Source organism: Drosophila biarmipes, chromosome 2L (assembly GCF_025231255.1).
Source record: "Drosophila biarmipes strain raj3 chromosome 2L, RU_DBia_V1.1, whole genome shotgun sequence".
Taxonomy (NCBI): Eukaryota; Metazoa; Arthropoda; class Insecta; order Diptera; family Drosophilidae; genus Drosophila; species Drosophila biarmipes.
In genome coordinates this window covers 9866634-9887431 of record NC_066612.1, presented here as the reverse complement: position 1 = coordinate 9887431, position 20798 = coordinate 9866634, and the positions used below count along the sequence as shown (strand labels likewise).

Sequence of the window (20798 nt, the reverse complement as noted above, 5' to 3'; positions counted from 1 at the left end):
AAGGCCGAGTGGACAAGGTGCTGGGGGCACGGGCAGGGGCAGGCGCAGGGGCAGGGGCCAAGGGTCAGTGGGTGGCAAGTCCGGCCCTTTGTCATAATTAGAACATGCAATCGCCGCCACTGCACATAAACGCTCATCAAATCCATTTAGCCCGTAATGGCTGTCGGGTCGTCAGGCATTTTCAGGCTGCTGATCCCGCGCTGCTCCGACTGCAGTTCAGCCCGAGGGTTTTGTTTGCCATTAAACCTGCTGCACGCACACCACAGGCGTGCAGCTGCTACGTTCAGGTGTGTGCACTGGTAGAAAAACATAGGTTTTTTTTTATGCCAAAAACACACTAATACAAAGATGACTAAGAGAATTATTATTTTTCAATAATAAAACGTACCTATGACTACCAATTCTTAAAAATATTGATTGTAAAAGGTGTGAAAGAAACAAATATCTTAATAAGTAGTTGTAAATAGGATGTTTATTATTTTTTGTATAGAGCCATAACTAAATTTTCTTTGGTTAGCATTTTAACCGTAGTATTTTTGAAAAATGTCCTGCCTATTTCAGCTTAGAGGTCTTTAAAGTGGTATTTCGATTAAGAATAAGTTATGAATCTTTTATGACAACTTATAGTGTATATAATTAAAAATATTTTAACATATTTGGGAAAAAAGTTCGGTAAAAAGAAAAACATTTAAAAATCAAATCTTTTAGGTAAAGTTTTCTTTTTTGATTTCTAAGTACAACAAAAATACTGTAAATAGAGTCTATTATTAAAAATATTTTTATTTATTTGGGAACAACTTTAAAAATCAAATCATTTAATGTGCTATTTTCTGTTTCTATTTGCAAATTAGGAACATTTTTTCCAGTGTCCTTGTTTACTGGGCTTACTGTTAAAGTGGTGCACAAACTGCCGGGCACTGCTGCTCGAAACAGCTCCCAACTGCTCCGCTCAGAGCTGAACCGAGCCGTCGCGGACTGCAATGTGGTGGTCACGGGGCGACATGGCATTGATAGCCAGTTGAGTTCCTCGATGGACTCGATGGACTCGTGGTGGCCGTTGTCCGGTCTCTGGTCTGTTTGCCTGCGGCGAGTGTCGAGTACTGTTGGCCTGGCCAACACTGGCACCTGACGTTTCGTGTGATTTTTGCACCGATTTGCGTTTAATTGAATTTTGCTCTTGACACTGGCTTGGTGTGCGGGTGGTGTGTGGACTCGACTTCCACCATCTAATTGCGCTGAAAAAGGAAAGCAGGCGGAAAACATGTTGAGCCTACTGCCGGGAACAGCTGGGAAAATAACGAGGCAGTCGGCCAGATAGCACTGGGGCAGCATAAATCAACACGCCCTCCGTCTGGTCAATGAACCGCAAAGGGCTCGCAAAAAGCAAGAGCCCCGTCTTGGGTGTCTGGTCCGGGTCTGGGCCCCGGGATCTGTGGCTCGGGCCCATAACCATTAATGATGTGGCCTATGCCACCACGATTCGTCCTCCCCCCAGAGTACGTGCTATATATATTCCGTTCGAGCGGCTTGTCTGGGCCTAGACTGGTACTGGCGCTGGCGCTGGCGCTGGCACTGGGACTCGTATCCGGATTCCTTTTCCTTTTCCACAGCCGAAATGGAAAACAGAGCGAGAAGTGTGCGAAGCGGAAACAATTTAATGACGCGCGGCGCTAATGGTTCACTTAAGCACCCACATAAGTTTTCCGCGCTTTTCCCTAAAATACAACAAAAAGGCGAAACACAGCCAATGCACCCTGGTTTAAAGTGCTTTCAAAAGTAAAATAGAAAATTGTAAATACATAATGTTATATACATAGTTATTTTTTTTGAAGTGTAGTGATTTATTTTATTGTACAAAAATACACATCTCGGTCAAAATTACAGATCTGAATTTTTAATTCTTTATACTTCTATAATAAAAATAAAAAATAATATAATAAAATATTTTAGGTTAAAAAAGTTTATAAAAAATTTCATTATTACATTTTTGTATTTTTAACTTATTTTAACAAGTTAAATTAAAAACGTGGGAAGTGCTGAAAAACGTAATAATAAGATACAAATTTATAAAGACAAAATATGAAATACATTTATAGAAATATATTTTTTATTTTTTCTAAAAATCATCAACTTATTACCATAGCTTGAACCACTGTGCCGGGCTGACTTCTTCGATTTTTTCCCTTAGCATTCTCATGGCTGCTGCGGGTCTTGTCACTGCCAAAACTCGGACGACGGCGCCTCGCCTATTGTCGCCTATTTTTCCCCGCATTTGAGCCTCAACCATTGCCCTGCAAAGTCCCCATCCCTCCCAGGGCCACTCCCACTCGAACTCCTCGCACTCCACTTACTGGCTGCACAGTAATAATTTTTCGCTAATGGTGTCCTAAATTGTCAAGAAATATGGAACCATTTGAATGTGCACCCCCCTTTGGCTGGAGTGGAGTGTGTGGGCGAGGTCCTTCCATCCGCAAATATATGTGTGTATTATTATATATCCCGCGCTGTTGCTGAGTGCGGCTTTTAGTACGTTTGTGTTTTCGACTTCCGGTTGGCCGGGCCTTCTACAAATTCTTTGTTCTTCAATTCGGCCTGGCATTTTTAACAGCAGGTTGGGCAAAAAATGGGGCGGAACCGTTGTGGTTTTGACAATCTAAAGTGCAATGTGGAGTCAGTGTGGGTCAAGTGGGTTGCGTGGTGAAGGGTACGCAAGGCACAACAACAGTGAAGGGTCAACGTAACGCAGAGTGTTACGTTACGTTAAATGGGTGAGTGTGAATGGCAGATGGCTAAAAGTGAAACTCGACTTTCGTTTTGTCTTAAAGGGAAAGGTTCGCAAAGAAGTAGACCTAGAAATAACAAGTTTTAGACAAATTATATATTTACATTTAATATCATATCTTGAACAGTTCATATTTTAAAGGAATAAAAATTTGTATAAGTTCATGTCAATATGATTAATATACCTAATTTCAACAGAATCAATAGTAAATTTGGTTTAATAGCTTGTACAGCAATCTGCCACTTACACGAACATGAAAGAAAAACAAGGTATCAGCAAAACTGGTGAATTGAATCATCAACATCCCGCTTACGTAAGGACACGCAATGCACTTGACGTGGCACGCCCACTCCACCCCCACTCGCACGCCCACCACAACCCACAGGATAAGGGATCCTGTGGAAAAAAGATGCTTAATCTCATCGTGTTTTGTCTCAGGGCTCTGCCTCGGCAAAAATACCCGCAACAAGGCACCGCATTCATCTGCCGAGATAAAAATGAAATAAATTCGAGTGCCGAGCAGATCCTTGTCGGCGTATGGAAGCGGGAGTGCTTAAGTATTTGTGCCAACACAGACGTAAAAAATCTGCTACTTATAAATTATGTTTATTTATTTATTATATTTTTGAAGCAGCTGCGCTCAACTACGCACCGTTTTGTCCGAGCCGAAATGAAAGAAAAACTTGTCTCCGAGTTGGCTGTCAACGGTTGTCCCGGCACAACAATGCACGATGCTTCATAAGTCTGAATGGGAAAATTCCTTTGGGAGGGACAGGAAACCAAGGGGAATGGGATATTGGGGAGGAGAAATACCCAGGAAGCGTTCAACAAATGCTGCTGACAGCGGACGCGCTCCAAATCCAGGCAGCCCATTCAGTTTGCCAAAGGAAAAAAAGGAAAATCGGTAGAAAAAACCAAGATGAGGGTAGCCCTAAATTGGCAAAGCTGGCAAAATTGGTCAGCAGTCAAGGATGGGACAAGGACATTTGTTGCTAATAATGTTATCGATGTGGCAAATACACGGCGAGCGCAATTTACATAATGAGCGCCCTCCCTCAGGACACTTCAAGTGGATCAGGATAAGTCCAGGACGTGAGACTCCCAAATCTTGAGCAATTGTGGCATTGGCTTTCGAAGAATGGGTCAGTAAATTAACCTAAAATACTTAATATATTGATATATTTATTTTTTGGAATATAATTTTAATTATTGCTGACTTCAACTTAGTAATCTATCGATTTGTGCTCACCGAAAATAAATTGACAACCTCAAAATGTCTGGCGTTCAGCTCATTGTAACGCCCACAACCGTGAGTTTTCAGGCGTCCCTATTGCACTCCCAAAAGCGTCGGATAATTCTGATCAACTCCAGCGATAAGGTTGTGATCTATAGAGTTTGTTTGAGTAATGATAAGGATTACAAGGCGGAGCCTTCGACGGGCAGAGTAGAAGCATTTGATAACACCGAATTCACTGTAACCCTGTCGCCAGTTGAGGAGGATCTACCCGATTGCACCATTGTTGTGAAAAGCATAGCAGAAGATAAGTTAATAAAGGGAAAAAATGCCCAATGGAACTCGACGAGTGTGAAGATAGAACTAGATCCCAAGAAATCCCCCCGTCTAAGGAATGATACCTTGGGGACCGCTCTGAAGCCCCAGGCTCTGGATGAGATACTCGAAGAACACTATAAACCAGTGTGTGCGGACTGTGACCAGAAGTTGATTGAAGCAAATGCCTCCCACATCGGGCGGAATGGCTTCTTAGGTTTTGTTTTGGTTTGCGCCGTCTGCCTGGTATGTAAGTTTTTGCTGAAAATGTTATTTGCCCCTATATAATACTATTCTTGCAGCTTATTATATCCATGAGAAACTGTAGGTCTTGTGGTCCAGGAACGACTTTGCAGCGCGAATCAATTGAATTATGAATTATGCAAATAGGAATCCCAGCCCCAAGCGGATTTCACTCAGCCCATCTCACAGTTACCTAAATCAATCATACGCGCCGTTGGCCTCATTAGTCGAGCGTTTAGCCCAGCCACTTTCTCGCCCTCTTCAGTTCGACCTATGTTTGCACTCAGAAAAATAAATGGTTATATATCGTACGGTTCTCTAAATATATAAGAGTGTGTGGGAATGGTTACTGGTGATTAAGCTATACAACTTAAAGTACTTTTTAGATGCTACAAAATAAATAAGTTAGGTATTGTTTATTTAAATGTTAAAGAATAAATGTATATAATTTCATGAAAAGTCCTTTCTAGAATATAAAAAAGATCTTTAATAAAATAACCATAGTTTAGGTTTCTTTATGGTTCCACATCGCAAACAAAAAAAAACAAATTCGAAATTATTATGGGTTAAATAGAAAATGATTATTTAATTTAATAATTTTTTACAAATTTTCTATTTTTTGTTCCAAGTAATACATCTGAAGCTCAGTGTATTTGCCGGCATCTCGCGTTGCGGCTTTAAATCAACTTTGCTTGCTTTAAACTAATCTGCCGCAAAGCGTTTGAATGGTTTTGCGAGGGAGCGCACATAGAAACGCCACCCCCTCATTTGTGCACCTGCTCAAACACACACTTATAAGTGAACATACCTACGAGTGCAGGCCATAAACTTACATACAAACATGTTGGGCAAGTTGGTAGTTGCGGGCTTACAGTTATTTATAAAGCAATTATTGCCACAATTAATTTGTGATTGCATTTCGGGCGAAGCGTTGGCAACTGTTACTGTTGTTGCTGCACCTTTAATTAGTTTACAAGGAACATTGGAGCCGTGCTTTATGATGCTAATTATCATTTTGCGGCGGCCCAATTCAATTTCGCTCCCCCGATCAAACAATGCGCCGTGGCTAATTTCATTTCACCCCGAAGACCCAGATCAAGGCCCAATTAATGGCCGCAAGTCAGTTGTACTTCCCATTCAAGGGAAAATTCGTATCTTGTAGAGAAACCCGTGAGATTCCTTGAATTCTTCTACGTTTGAAATGGCTTTCATCTGGCATTTTGTCTGCAGCTGGTCTGGTTTTATAAAATTTTTTATTTCCCTTAAGGTCCTCTGCAGATGGAGCTGCGTCTGAATTTCGAAATGAGTTAGTGTCACCTACATTGTCGCGTTGCGAATGCAGATGGAATGCAAAGTTTAAGATACTCTAACGAGATAGAAAGTATCAGTTTAAAAGGATAGTTTTCACTACATTGAATTAATTTATTTAAATGTTATTTCCTAAAAATAGTTTAACGTACTTTAAAAAAAATATTGAATACAAGGTAATCAATCCAGGTGGGTATGATTATACCAAAGCTTCATAAATCCGAAAGGCAAGTGAAGAAATTCAATTTATCCAGAACGAGCGTAATTCCGCAGTTTGAGTCACGCCAAAGGAGCAGTCTCTGTCACTGTCACTGTTTCCACTCCCGTTTTCGTCTCGCATTTTGATTCCGTGTTTTTGGCTTGTTTTGCCGTTATCGGAATCACAATTTATGCGGCCACAAGGAAGTGACTGGCCGGACCTTGGAAATTGTATTGAAAAATGAATGAAATTAGAATGTCTGATGGCATTTTGAATTGGATTTCCTCAGTCCCTTTTATCGTTTGTACTTTTTGCGCTCGCCTCGCTCTCGTTTCTGGCCAATTTCAGGCAAACACCGCAAGACAGGCCACAAAATGTTGTCCTGTTTCGGTGGCGCCTCCGCACCCTTAACCCTCTGGTGGCCCCTGGGCAAGCCCGAAGCCGTCGCTTTTGATTGCTGTTGCATGTCAAGATTTGTCAGGCAAATGAAAATATTTTGCGGGGCGGGCTTCCCGCAACTTGGTTTGTTTTCCTTGGGCCCTTCGCTGCAATGTCATAAAACATTATTGACATTTCAATTGTAAAAGCATTTTGTGTGTGACATTTTTTAGACCTGCCATGGAGCTGTTTCCTTCTCCTTTCAATATATTTTTTTTGCTCTTTTGGGTTTCCCTCACAGGATTTTCAAGCGCTCCCCGACGATTCATTAAAGTCCTTAATTTTCCTTGTTCTCCATGCCGTTTGGTCACCTTTCGGCTCACGCATAAAACTTCCGGCAAACAAAGCCAAAAAAAGGAGGAAACAACAAATAAACAAAGTCAAGTTTTTTCCTCGCTCCTTTCGGCTTTTGGCTTACGAAAAGTTTTACGAGCTTATCCTGGCAAGCAAAAGCAGGCGAACGGCGAAGGACGCGCTACAAAACATGACGAAACACATACAGGACATGGCCCAATGAAGCCAAACTGCAGTTAAGCGGAAGGAGAGTGGAAATAAGCACAGGAAGAAATATTTGTTATCTCCCTAAAACCATAAAATAATTCGTGTTTTATGTGTTTAATTAAGTTGCATGTTTTTGTTAGTTTTACTTTATGAGATATTATTTTTAATAATATCATAATCAATTTTTATAAGCTAGTGTGAACATCTAGTCACTTCGTATAAATTAGTGTGAACACCTACACACATTTGAAAAGAATGTGTGAACAGCAAGTCACCTTTTATAAGCTAGTGTGAACGCCTAAAAAGTTGAGTAATTTGAGAGGTTTTAGTGTATGCTATATATTTAAAATAGTCCTCTGTCAAATTTCACCAATTTTTCTCAGTGCATCTGGTTGGTATTAAGACAAGCGTCTGCCATGATAGAACTCAACCCGACATCTGCTTAGGGCATCGGTTTAGACCCGTGTCGCCGCTTTCTGCGCCACTTCAGAATTCAGGGGGCCGCTCAGGTGAGGCGGAAAAAGTTATAAGGTGCCAAAGGCCGTAAAAGATGCAATCAAAATCAAACTGATTTGTCTCCGGGGAGCGATGCCAACTTTTATATTTACGACCGGGACCAGGACCAAACTCCGACCTCAGCAAACTCGCGACGAGACGAAGATGGAATACACTCGGAGTTGATTAATGCACTGCGGGGATACATGAATAGCTGAGCAGATTGGCTGCTCCCTAATGAATGCACCGGTTAGGAGAAAGTAATAAAAAACTTTTGGTTGCAAGTCCTAAGGAACATAAAAAAACTTTTTAATTTTTATACAACTCTTGTATATTTTTATTTAACCCATTTTATAGATCTGGTAGATTTTACTACCTATAGAAATTTCTGATAAATTGGTATGATAAACCATTCTTCTTTCTCAGCCATCATACCCTTCTTTGAGGCCATAAAAGCGGTTTTACCAATTTTGGTCGCTGCATTTAAATTGCACTGGCACAGAGAATGGGAATGAGACTTAAACTGAGTCTGCGACTGGGCCAGGAAAGATGTCCCGGCAGCTGGACGCTTTAATTAGACGGTCGCAGTTGTGTGAACTTTGGGCCAAAGTTGCCGGGGGAACTGTGGCAGAGGAAGCCGGAGCTGGAACTGAAACTGGAGCTGGAGCTTGATACGGAATCTGGAGCTTCCTCCCTGCAATGGCCGTCGGTCGCGAGTCATGAAATTTATGCGTTAAAATTGCATAATTTGGCCAAGCCCACTCTAACACACAGAAACGCAGACGCGGAAAAACTTTGCACATAAATTCTGGAAGTCAAGGTAACGGCGGAAACTTTTTGACCAAGCCCCCCTCCTCGCTGGAGTCCCTGGGGCCCTATCAAATTAAACACTTTCTGGTTATGAGAGGGCGCTGGGGTCCTCCTACAGATGCACAGATACGCAGATACCGAGATACACGTGCTCAGATGGAAGATGCACAATTCAAAGCACACACGATACGATTTTAATTTCCTGTTTCGGCTTGTCCACCCCTCTTGGGGAAAAAAAACCCTTCGAATTCCTCCAATCCCTTACAGTCGGTTGCCATTTCATTGCCTCTCTTGGAATTTGCAAATACGAGTTTCCATGGGTGGATAAACTTGCTTTCCTTTCTCCTTCCCTTTTTTTTTGCTGGGCTGGCCTGTTGTTATTTTTTGTCTGTGACATTCTAAGTGAATTTTTTGTGCCGACTCCCTAATAGTTTTTCAGTGCAAACTTTATTTAGTGCTCCTCGGTGGTATGGCTCCAGCCCAGCCCCCCGAATTTTTCACTCAATTTTTCGTTCGCCAATTTTTGAACATTTTTGCAATGAATTTCGTTTTTGGGCTAGTCCGTCTGCCAGCTCGTTCTGTATGTGTGTTTTGTCTGGCGGCGTTTTTATGAAGATAAAAAGCTCAACACAAAAGTCTGGCCAAATGTCCGCCGGCTTATATGCGACTACTACTCTGCGGATTGTGGCTAATGGGGCTGATGGCCTAGAACCCATTTGAGCCCAGTTGGTAGGCAAATCGAATGGGGGTGAATGGGGCAGCAGCTCGGTTTTGCTGTTAGCTGCAATAATTGTTTATTGGCAGCAATGGATTTAAATTGCTATCGATGGCAGAGGCTGCAAAACAATTATAAACGACCGAGTGTGAATTCCGGGGGGTTTGTGATGCTCAAACTTATGCCATGGATAAATATCATATTTGATAGCGTTTATCAGGCTTGGCTTTTGTTTGCATTTTAAATGCAGCCATCTAGACTACTCGTTTCTGCCTCAAAATCAAATTTATCTTGGATGTGTGATGTATATTTTATATATTTAAATTGGTAAACATTTTGTGGCAGCCTCAGCATTTCAATTCTAGTAAAAATAATAAATAAAGTCTTAAAAAAACACCTTAAATGTCAGTTCGTTCAAGAAATGCACTTTGCTGCACTCGACTTTTTCAACTTGACAATGGAATGTTGAGCATTCAAAATGGCTTAGCCGTTTACACTGATTATTTCGAGGAACTTTTTATTTAAGCTGACTTTGCAGCACAATTGGCCAAACTTGACGGTCTGTTGGAGGACTTAAGTTCTCCAGGCGGCTGACGAGATGTTGCCAAAATGCAAAACAAATACAACAAACTAGGCAAAAAAGGGGAAATCAAAACGAGGAAGGACGTTCCGCGAGAGGAAAAGGAGCGTGGGCAAACAAATCCTGTCGCATAATCTTTGGCAAGAACGTGAAATTAATTATGCGCAAGAAGAAAAGCGGCGGGCTGGAAAAGGGCTAACAAAGGACCTCGAGCAACATCCTGGCCAAGTCGCGTCAGCTGCCAACAAATTTCCTGGCGCCCAACAGGAGCCCTCGCAGTGGGCATCATTCGGTCTGGAGCATCCGAGGATTATATTAAATTTAGCGGTGACGATGACACACAAGACACTTGGCAAAAGGTTCTCACACAATGCCCGCAATAATTGCGCGGCATTTGGAACGTCTGGTGGGTGGTGGGCAGTGGGCGGTTGGGTGTATGGGGGAGGGGCTGCGGTACAGCAGAAGGTGGCCATTAATTGTGCAAAGTCAGTGCGACTGAAAAAGACGAAGTCAGTGCCAAGTTAACAGACGCCACTTGCCAAAAACAGTCGGAAAACATTTTTGATCTTTGAAACTCTGGATTATTGAAAATAATCCTGACTTTTAAAATAGTTTAAAATATTAGTTATATGGTTTTTTTAACAGATTCATTATTATATTCATTAATATATTTATTCTTTACAAATATAATCTATTTAGCAAACTACTTAAACTACTTTTAAAAATATTAATATTATATCAGAGCTCTTCAACATTTCACATCTATATTCATTACAATATAATTAAATGTTTTTTTTAATTAAAAAATTAATAATTTTTTTAAGTGAACGGCAGACAAAATAGACTTGGAATAAAAGGACGATGCAAGAGAATAAAATGCCCTCAACGAGGTCCTGCTCCTCCCCTTCCATTTTCCATTTTCTTGTCCCCCACCTCTCTATTTCGGTATGCCATAAATTTGATGCTATTTTTATTGTCATTTCCATGGCGAGGCAGAATGTTTGTTTAATTTTAAATGCCGGTCGAAGGACTTCCCTGCCCTGTTGGGCCGCCGCCACAACCCAACAATTAAATACAATTTCGAAAATCCCGAAAAGTGCGTCGTTGTCACAGCAAGAAAATAAACAAGAGACCGGCATGAAACGAGCCAAAAAGAGGAGATAAATCATGCACAGTACTCGAACGATTCGCTTCTATTTATCAAGCTCAGCGGAATTCTTTGCGGAGGATAATTTGGAGGGGTCGGGGGAAACCGGAAATATATATTTTTAAATTTCGGTGGAAATTCGGTTTTTGGCCGGGGAGCCATTGCCTTCGCTGAGCGTTTCACGGAAATCGGTTTCGCATTTCAAAATAAATGTTTAGAAAAGCAAATAGGTCTCAACTGAATTTAAACAGAAATTGTATTATAAAATGAATCCAAATTTAATCACATAATTTCCCGACAGAACCCCATCACATTACTTGAAAGCAATGAAAGCTTTTCCCGGGCAGCGGGAAAGACAACATTTCCTTTTGCGGCTGGCCAAATATTTGCATTAAATTTGGCCAAGTGGCAACGTTTATTCTGCTATTATATATTTTTTCTGTTCTGCCGGTTTTACTTGCTTTCAATTGCGTTTTTTGTACCCCTTTTTTTGTGTGCCACGCCACTTGATTTTCTCATTCTCATTCTCTATTTCCTCTTCATTTTTCTTCACTAAGGGAGTGTGTGTGGGGGGCGATTTTTTTAGTTGTACAACAATTTCTTTGTTTGCTCTGTGCTTTCGTGGCGAGTTAATTTTGCATTTCCGCTCATTTAACTGCATTTCCACAGCCTTCCACTGGTTGCCATGGGCCGGGCTCAAAGTGCCGTGAAGTTGTTTTGGCCGCAGGAAGTTCATTTGCGGAACCGGCAGCAGCAGCGAAAGTCATATGAAGTTCCAGGCCAGAGCAGGCTATGAAGTGCCACTCGGCAGGAGTAAAAAGATTTCCACACTGAACGATAGGAGCAGTCGGCAGAGTATAGACAAATATATATATTTTACAAGTCGAAATGGAACCAGCGGCCCGCAAACGTAAAACTCTGTTCAGCCAGGATAATGTGAGTCTCTCTATAAAAAAAAAGATAACCAAAACTAATCACAATCTTCATAGAAACCTGTGACCAAAAAAACTTGCACCTTGCCTACGAAAGCAGCTCCCTTGTCACTACTTCAAACAGTTAAGAAACCCCTCAAGAAGTTCTCTTCTGATCTTTCGAATCTGCCAGATATTCCCGCGATCGATGCTTTTGAGCGGGGCTATCAAGTAGAATCTATTTTGGATATGGTGCAAAACACCCACAAGGAGCAGTTTCTTCTGATAAAATTCAAGGACCTCCACGAACCCGAATTGGTTCCTTTGGAACTCGCCCTGGATCATGTTCCTCACCTGCTTTCCAGTTTCTACCAGGAATATGCCCAGGCCTGGCAGAAACTGGAACAGCAGAAGAAGGATGCTTCCCCCCAAATTTAAGGAAGAAATTGAAGACTTCAGTTGAAGTGCGAAACTGCCACGCATTTATGGCGCATCCTTTTGTGCAGTCCCGCGTCGAGTTTTAAATAATTTTATGCCTATTTGGCTCGTGCAGCTCGCAAAATTTCACACCTCAGCCATCAAAAGTTGGGGCGGACGTGCGTGCCAGAAGTTTCTGCCATACGTAAATAAAGGATACCGAAAGGATACAGAAAATGTTTGAGCAGGGGCGTTGGGATACCTTTTATAGGGGGTTTTGAGGAAAGGTTTTCCAGCTGCTACGCAGAAAACCATTTTTCATTTAATTTAGGAGAAATACTTTAATAATTTATGATGATATTCAATATCAATTCTTCTTGGGTTCTGGAAATATCACTTTGATGTGAGATTTTTAAATATTTCTTTTTTAAGAATAAAATTTTTTGTTAATTTAAACAGCATAGGTTAACCTTTTCGTAACTAAGACCGGTATATTTTTTATAATCTATAAATCCCCTTTTCTACTCCCCTGGTGGCCTCATAAAAATTATATGTCAAGCGCAAAATCTCGGGCAAAGCGAGTTGGCGAGAAAAATTGCTTAAAGATGCAAGATACAAAAAGCTCGGTGCCCATTTCGGGGAGAAGGGCAAACTGATTCTAGAGTGAGGATGTGCATGTGGAATGAATGTGCAGTGGATGTGGATGAAAGTGCGAACGTGAATTTGAAACGATGTGCATGCGAGGAATTCGATTATTTAATATCTGAATTTGATTCAGCATCTCGGGTCCCGAGATGCGAGTCTTTGGCAGCAGGTGCACTTCCCGTTTTCCGGGGACTTTACGACGTCCCAGCATCTGTGCAACTGCATCTGCATTTTTATGGGAGTACGGGTGCGCAGTATATTTGCTTAACTTATGTGTGTCGGCTGCCGTTCATTGCGCCACCCCCCTGTCGGCCACCACTTTCACTTGCCCCCCCCTGCTCCTAAGCCTGCTTTGCCTTTCGCCGCCCCTGCACCAGCCAGCTGTTGACTTTTATTGTGGCTTGACATTAATTTGTTAAGTGCACCATGGTTGCCTGCCCCCGAACCTGATGCGGCCACGCCCTCAGAAAACCTTGTGAATGTCGACCGGGGGCGTGGGAAACATTGAGGTGAGAAACTTGACTGTCGGCAACATCTTTGCACTGATGAAATTCTAAAATTAGAAAATAGCTGGCCAACAAGGTTGCCATATTAAATTTAACTTGATCGTTAAAAATACCAGCAAAACCTAGTGCTTGTTGCTAGGCGACAAGTTATCTAAATATAGGGCTTACCAAAGAAAGTTTGTAAGTAATAAGTTAATAATAAAGTAAATATTAGAGAGAGGTTTCCTTACCATTATGTGTATATTTATTATTTGTTTTTTACCACGAATATCATTTAACATAAACATATATTCGCTTTAATAAAATAGTAGCTATTATTTTATAGCATCGTTTTATAAAATATATTCGCTTTAATAAAATAATAGCCCCTATATACTGTTTTAAAATAGTGGGTATTATTTTATTAAAGCGAATATATTTTATGAAACGACGCTCCTTATGTTATATGGTACTCGTGGTAAAAAACAAATGATAAATATATACATAATGGTAAGAAAACCATTCTCTAATATTTAGTTTATTATTAATGTTAATATATGGAGTATATAGGTTTTAAAATTTTAAAAATTAATCAAAATGAAGTTAGATGTTTTTGAGTTGATTTTTAAAAACGCTCTTTTGCCCTTTAAGGCAGACAACATTTAAAATATTTCACATTGAAATCTATAAAAAATCATATGTTTATAGCCAACTTTCGGTATAACCTTTCCTGTGATACAAATTGTTACTTCCTGTGGACCCTCTCCCATCTCATTGCTAGCCGGATTTTTAAGCAGCTCTAGACAAAATCGAAATCGAAGCCGGGTCGGCGGTCAGAAGGCTCGGCGCTGTTGCTCTTAATTATGCCCAATGCTCTGCGAAAATGGTTAAAAATGCAAATTATGCGCCGCAAAGTGCAGTGGCTGCAGAATGATACCCCATTATTTATGAGCCACCATGCGTTCATTTTCTGCATCACTTCCGTTTCCGCCGCCCGTTACCAATTCCAGTTCCCCTCGCCGACCATCGCATTATGTTGTTGAACATTCGGTTTGGTGTCATCGACGACCCGATGTTGTCTGTTGATGCAAGTCGCCTGATAAGCGTAATCAGGGAAATAGATACACTGCAGGCAAGCCACTGAGATGCGAACGTGAGGGGAGTCGTGAGTATCTTCAGCCAGTCAAGCGTGATAAATATGATTAGGGAAAAGGTAAATACTTTTTGGGTATGAACTAGTGATTTTAAATTAAATATTGGAGATTATTTCAAAAAAATACAATTTAAAAATTATATAGGATCAGAAAAGAAGCGATAAACATAGATTTTAAAGTAGTTGCTTACCTTTTAAAAACAAACCCTCTTCCATACAATTTTATTGGCCAAATAGCTCACTTTAGTATCACATTTTAAAACCACTACGCTAAATTAATTTATGAAAATTTAGAAAACTTAATTTTATTATTTCACAAAGGAGATAAAATGTATCTCATGGTAAGGCAACTCACGCAGCCACATCCGCACACCATCTAAGCGAAGTGCAGCCCAGCCCCACACATGCACATGCAAATTCATAGTCGGATGCACACAATATTTGTTTAATTAGCCCGTATTAATGTCGCTGCAAGAGCAAACAGAGGTGGCAGCTCATTATGAGCGACGGCAAAGAGCCAATCGGCCATTGTTATTGGCCATTGTAGTCGGGTTGGCCACTAAACACGCCGAGCCGAAGCCTTCTGCTCCCGTGCATTTCCACTCCGGACCACATCCCCTGGCACCCCCGACCTGACCCACTGTTCGATTTTCATTTTCATCGCCTATTGATTCAGAATCCATTTGCCTCCGCCCACAATAAATCCGCTTGTGAATTCAATTGTGGCGCTTATAATATTGTGCAACGACTGCCTGCCGACAAACTCCCAGGCTGTTTAATGATGTGATTTCTGTTTTTGTGCTCTGGGGGATTATGGCCAGCTCAAAGGTTGAAAGGAATTCACTCTGAGAAACATTTCAGATCGCCCAGTAAACTTCGTTCACATCGTTAACTCACCGTTCCGAGCACACAGCGTTCGCAGTCCAAATGGCATGCAAAAAGAAGACCAAGTTGTGGGAATCAATGGCCAAGGATGAGATGAAGACCACCACACAGGCGATGCTCGAGGAGGGCGCCAAGGGGCTGAGGACCATTTCCACGCAGGAGAAAAAGCTGGTCAACTTTCAGTCATTCAACATGGATGAGTGAGTGCAAAATTATCCTGTTTAGGGCAGTAAAAGGGGTTCTTGTGCCTTGGGTTGTTCTGGTATTGGTAGAGTAAATTACCTCAATTGAAATGAAATAGTTATATTGACATTTATACATTAACTTATTAAGGTAACTTATATAGGGTCTTTTAACTGATTATATAACTATCTTCCGCAGTCCCCGCTATGGATCTTCAGATTTGGATGACATTATGGAACCGCCCATGCTGTCCAGTTACACTCGGCAATACTCCCAGCCATATCCGAATCGTTGTAAGCCACTTGTTCCGAAAACCGAGTCTCCAGATCCCTTATTCAATCGCAAGCCGAAAAACGATTTTGAGTTCACAACGGGCCTGGATTTTAAGTTCCTGGATGATCACATGCACAACCTGTCCGAAACGCGCAAGAAAGTCAACTTCTTCAGGCAGTTGAGGTGGGAGCTCCTATTACTAGCAATTTACTCAATAACAAATTATTTTATTACTCAGGAATCAATCTTTCCTGCTGTATTAACATGCAATATTCCGAGTTGAAAAGCCAAATTAAAACAGCTAATTAATGCACACCACACCCCTCTGTGTGGGGCATAAACAATTTGTTACAATTTGACCCCTTCAACGGCGGAGTCACGCAACATGGCTCTTATTTTAAAAGCTCTCAATTGTGCCATGATTATAAATTACCCCCTCATTGTGTCCCGAGAAAAATGCGTCAATTGCATTTTCCGTTGGCCCCATCGTTTTCAATAGAAATCAATTAATTTTGCATAAATAAACCCGATTGTCAGCGTGGTCAGGGGAGGGCCCAATGTGCTTGACTATTATTAGGTTGAAGCTGGTACACTTTTCTTGGAAAAAATAGCAAACAAATTGCAATTAATAATGCACAAGGCAGAAGGCAGCGAGCCAGCCAGGTTCGGTATTTCGCCCCGGGCACTGGCACTGCTGCCAATTTGCATAAATGCTGGAAGACCTCGCTACGGTGGCCGGCGCACTGGCCAATGGGCAATCGGTCTGCAGGGTGGTGTCCAACTAATGGCAGACTATGACAGGGATCTGATTTATTATGCACGGTAATTAGCTTGGCCTCCTTAGCGTCCGAATGGAAGCCAATAAACCAGGCTGTCATGCCGCTGCATTGATTTTGGCGCGAGGAAGGCGCGCAAAAGCGATGGATTTCCTTCTGCCTTCCGCCGTCTACCGCCGCGAGCATTGCTTCGATGGAGACCACGGCATGGCTATGGCCAAAACATAACACTCTCCGGCTGACAGGAGCATGAAAGTCGGAATGAATGTTCCGAGGTGACAGCCCGACCGGCGGAGGAAGGAGCAGCACTGGCTGGGGCCCGGCCATTGTGACTGCACAAACATGGCTCGGACACATTGTCCTTGCGCTGCAGCTCTTCATCAGGATCGCAGAGAAGTGGAGCAGTTGCAAGGAGCAATTCTGATTTGTTGGGCTTGAACCGAAGGGCATCGAAATCTGTCAAGAGTTAAAACGAATTATTTTCAAAATTATTCAGTATTTTATTCAATTATAATGTTGTGATAAGGGTTTTATGGTATGTCTAAAAACAATGATGAAAGTATTGGTAAATAAATTAAGTGAAAGCTCCTCATACTGCTGTATGTATACTATATTTTCGATTATAGTTCGCTACCAATAAAAAATAGGAAGTTTAATTATTTAATATTATTAGTTTACTGAAACGGAGTATTTGTATACACTTTAGAATTGCAATGCTCAAAGATATTGTGGATTACATATATACCTATGTATCACAGAAACATATTAAAAAACGTATTAAAAAGTAAAATTAAAACCAAATTGTATGAATCGTTTCAATTTTAGAACGCTTTAACCTTGCTCTTACCAATGCTAAATTTCTGTAAGTATGCTGTTTTGTGGGCAGTGTTAGTAGTACTAGCCCATCATGTGCTACAAAATATATTAAACTTCACTCCAAAAGTTGTTGGCTTACAGGGAAAATATATACAAAATACATATATTTAAATGTTACAGGTCCAAGAAGGCACATTTAGCCATTTGATAAAGTAATTATTGTAAACTTAGAAATTTAATTGCTTATATAGCCGGGGATCTGTGACCGTGTCACGTGGCTGTTAGCTTGTATGACAGCAGAGTGACTTTCTGGAAATCTTCCCGCACTCCGATAAAAAAATCAGGACTCCGCAGTGGTAAGTGACTTGGTTTTATCATCGCTTTTGGTGCAAACAAAAACCAGCTTGGCGACGTTGTTTGCTCGACATTTTGGCACATTCCTGCCAGACGCCTGCCCACATTCGTCAGCCCGAAGGACGAGACAGCCGGGGCAAGGATGTGGCGGGCGGGGGCGGTAGTCTGGAGGCCGATAGGAGCTGTCCTCCCCCCTGCCCAACCAGGCACTACTGATAAGGATAAGAGCCGACTCCACCACACGGCTTGGGTCCTTTCACCAACGAGTGGTGTGGCAACCCACCACACACACGCAACCCACCACACACCAACGAAAGCCGGCTCTCCGCTGTGCGACTGCGTCGGCTCGCTCGGGCTGTCCTTCGGCTGTGATAAGACCCAGCTTCGGGCGGGGGCCGAAGCGGCCGCTCGGGTCACCTGCTGGCCCAAGTCGGGGCCCCAAGTCAGTTCACTCGGGAGCGTGGCGCAGTTCGTTTAGCGGCGGGCCAACGGTGCGGATACTTGACTTGGGCCTGGGCTGAGCTGCCAACTGAATGTGTGAGGTGTGCGAATCTCGGCAATCTATCTGATCTGGAATCTCGGTTGATGATATCCATCCTGCCGAAGATCAAAAGTTCCAAAACACCAAAAAAAAAAGAAGTGTCAAGTGTAGACGGCTGAAACAAAATATTAAGTTAAAACCAAAATATAATACAAAACTGGCAAAAACCCCTGCTCGTGTGTGCGCGTGCATGTGTAATTAATTTTTGGCATTTAAATTGGCCGACACCGGGGCCTTAAATCAATTTGACAAATTTGCATTTCTCTGGTGGGAACAAGGAACCAAAAAAAAAGAAAAGGGCAACCCGAGTGAAGGCAATTTCATTTACAAATTACAAATTGATGGGCCCGAAATACAGCAGCAATCAGGGGTCGTCAGGGGAGGTGGGCGGAGAACGGGGGAATCCTGCCAAATGTCCTTACAGCGGTCCTTTATTCTTTTCCCGAAATCGTTTGTCTGATAGGCAGCAACGTGTTCGGTTCGCCGGATTAAGTGGATTATGGGGGTCGCCTTAAGGATTAGTTCCTTGAAAACGCTCAGGCTATCAATCGGCGGGGTGTCCTTGTCAGGGCAGCTTTTAAATTGCGCTGCTAGCTTTCAGTTTCATGGGCGCTTTGATGTTTACCAAGTGGAGCAAACAAAAAGTTCATGTCTTTTTGAAGTGTTTCGTTTCAGATATTATTATAAATGTTGATTGCACTCTTAAATATATTTTTTAATTTGTTTTTTTGAATTGACAATATGTATATTTTTTTATTGAGCATTTATAACAATCTGTTCCTTTATCCTATTTTCCTTATTTCGTTCCTTATTTAAAATTCTGTGTAGTTTTGGTAACATGGTAATGGCGCTTTATAATTTCATGCCTTGCATGCCAACTGGCCAACATTAAAAATTTCATAACTGACTTAAATACTTTTCTTCCCGCATACTATTACCCATTTTCCGTATTTCGCTTAATGTGGTGCAAAGAAATCTCGCATTTACACTTTAACGAAGGACGCTGAAAACAGGAAAATGGAAAATCGGGGAAGGCGGCGTGGCAGCAAGGAGTAATAATAATAATAAGAACAAAATAAAAGGAATGAGCTGAAGAAAAATGTCTGAAACGTGCCTCGTATGCAAATATTTGCAAAACGAAGACTAATAAGTGGCAGCAAAGCCAGGCGACAAAAGTGGCCGGAGACAAAAGGCCAAGTTAGGAAGGAGAAACACGGAGAATGTCTAGGTGGCAGTGTGCCCAGCAGCCATTCTCCTTCACCCATTCATATTTAAAACCTATCTGCATCTGGCAAAAAAATATGCTACTATTTTTCATAAATTAAAGAATCATTTCTCTCTCATTTATAACAATAACAGAGGTCTGTCGACGACCTCGACACTCCTAAAAAAGCTCATGTGAGGGCGTGAGCTCAAATGGGAAAAATGAAATAAATTTCATTGCATAATTCATGGGGCACCAGGGGAGGGGGATGGTATTGAGGGGGTGAGTGGCAAGACAGCCCAACCGCTTGCCATTTTGTATGGTCATAAATCTCTCGGCATATGGGCTGCCATTTCCCATCATCATCAGCAGCGGGAAAGAAATGCGAAACCCCACAAAAAGCACATATGAAAAATATTTTAAAAATTAAATTTTTATTGTTCTCCCTTATCGTTAGCCAAATGCCCATAAACAATTCATCAGAAGGCGAGCAAACAAACGAAAACAAACAGCAGATATTGTTTACAATTGCCTAAAAGGGCAGGGGACAACCGAATAAAATAGTTTTGCAAATTCATTCCATGACAAGTGGCTAAAACAATAAGCACAAAACGTTTTAAAACTCTCTCTCTCGAAACACAAACAATGGACGGCAACAGCAGCAGCAGCAACAGCGGCAGCAACATCAAGTGCAACAGCAACATCATGGCTGCAATATCAACATCGTCAGCAGCAGCAGGTCCAGTCACTCGGTCATCAACGGAAACAACGACCATGTTCTATGGCTAATACAAAAGCTACAAACAACAAATCGCCAACAACAACTAAGCCAAAAGTTCGCCAAAGCATTTGATGCTAAAACAACGAGAGGAAAAGCAACAGCAGCAGCAGCAGCAGCCACATCAACATTGGCAACACTTTTACGAGTTGCCAACTACCTTGTCCAACGAATTTTTAGTATTGCACAAGGTAAGCGCCGGCTTTCCATTTTTTTATATATTTTATTTAGAGTTTACTGTAGGGGGCGGCAAATTGATGTCCTCGGTCACCTTTGGCTGGCAAATCGAGCAGCAAAATTTAATGGTGGCTGCCACACTTTTCAGGGATTGACAGAACCTGACCTATCGCAATTTCAGATGAGTTGGGAGTGCAAAGAAAGTTGTTCGTTTTGGCAAACAATTTAGTGGGGAATGGGGCAGGTGGGATTGCTTTTAAACAAAGTGACAGTAGATGGTAATGGCTTTACTTGTAAATGTTTAATGGGTACTTTTTAAAAATTTTATTTTTGAAAGATATTTGGATCTTAAGGAAAAAGACATTTTAATAATGTTTTGTTTAGGGAAATACCAAGTTTGATCAATTATATATTTAAATTTGGAATAGTAGTT

At 41.5% G+C, this 20798-nt stretch overlaps 4 protein-coding genes across 7 annotated transcripts in view; all 4 read left to right on the top strand.

Annotated features, from left to right (window-relative positions):
- Positions 1–3994: 3994 nt before the first annotated feature.
- Positions 3995–4882, top strand: LOC108032489 (uncharacterized). Of its 2 annotated transcripts, none has more exons than XM_050885465.1 (2): positions 3995–4577; positions 4634–4882. In XM_050885465.1, the coding sequence occupies exons 1-2, from the start codon at positions 4056–4058 to the stop codon at positions 4706–4708; spliced, it is 597 nt and encodes a 198-aa protein (XP_050741422.1). In that variant the 5' UTR covers positions 3995–4055; the 3' UTR covers positions 4709–4882. The 2 variants fall into 2 exon arrangements, with proteins under 2 accessions (XP_050741422.1, XP_016961799.1); XM_017106310.3 differs by having other exon boundaries at positions 3995–4581.
- A 6657-nt stretch (positions 4883–11539) lies between these two features.
- On the top strand, positions 11540–12326 carry LOC108032471 (uncharacterized). Its single transcript, XM_017106294.3, has 2 exons — positions 11540–11703; positions 11757–12326. The coding sequence occupies exons 1-2, from the start codon at positions 11656–11658 to the stop codon at positions 12114–12116; spliced, it is 408 nt and encodes a 135-aa protein (XP_016961783.1). The 5' UTR covers positions 11540–11655; the 3' UTR covers positions 12117–12326.
- A 2897-nt stretch (positions 12327–15223) lies between these two features.
- LOC108032437 (uncharacterized) lies at positions 15224–16260 on the top strand. Its single transcript, XM_017106260.3, has 3 exons — positions 15224–15463; positions 15645–15902; positions 15958–16260. The coding sequence occupies exons 1-3, from the start codon at positions 15306–15308 to the stop codon at positions 15980–15982; spliced, it is 441 nt and encodes a 146-aa protein (XP_016961749.1). The 5' UTR covers positions 15224–15305; the 3' UTR covers positions 15983–16260.
- A 1862-nt stretch (positions 16261–18122) lies between these two features.
- Positions 18123–20798, top strand: part of LOC108032755 (uncharacterized) — a 34335-nt gene continuing 31659 nt past the window's right edge. The window contains exons 1-2 of one of the 3 annotated variants that reach the window (XM_017106745.2): positions 18123–18207; positions 19868–20379. The gene's annotated coding sequence lies outside the window, so the exon portion shown is untranslated. Of the gene's footprint in view, positions 18474–19867; positions 20380–20798 lie in introns of all 3 variants that reach the window. The other 2 variants (XM_017106746.3, XM_044094390.2) reach the window with 2 other exon arrangements.

Excerpts from the sequence above, each read along its gene's own strand:
- LOC108032437 (XM_017106260.3), top strand. The coding sequence starts at position 15,306 with ATGGCATGCAAAAAGAAGACCAAGTTGTGGGAATCAATGGCCAAGGAT. Across the intron at positions 15,464-15,644 it reads CAGTCATTCAACATGGATGA|TCCCCGCTATGGATCTTCAG; the intron begins GTGAGTGCAAAA and ends TATCTTCCGCAG. Across the intron at positions 15,903-15,957 it reads AACTTCTTCAGGCAGTTGAG|GAATCAATCTTTCCTGCTGT; the intron begins GTGGGAGCTCCT and ends TTTATTACTCAG.
- LOC108032489 (XM_050885465.1), top strand. The coding sequence starts at position 4,056 with ATGTCTGGCGTTCAGCTCATTGTAACGCCCACAACCGTGAGTTTTCAG. Across the intron at positions 4,578-4,633 it reads TGGTTTGCGCCGTCTGCCTG|CTTATTATATCCATGAGAAA; the intron begins GTATGTAAGTTT and ends CTATTCTTGCAG.
- LOC108032471 (XM_017106294.3), top strand. The coding sequence starts at position 11,656 with ATGGAACCAGCGGCCCGCAAACGTAAAACTCTGTTCAGCCAGGATAAT. Across the intron at positions 11,704-11,756 it reads CTCTGTTCAGCCAGGATAAT|AAACCTGTGACCAAAAAAAC; the intron begins GTGAGTCTCTCT and ends CAATCTTCATAG.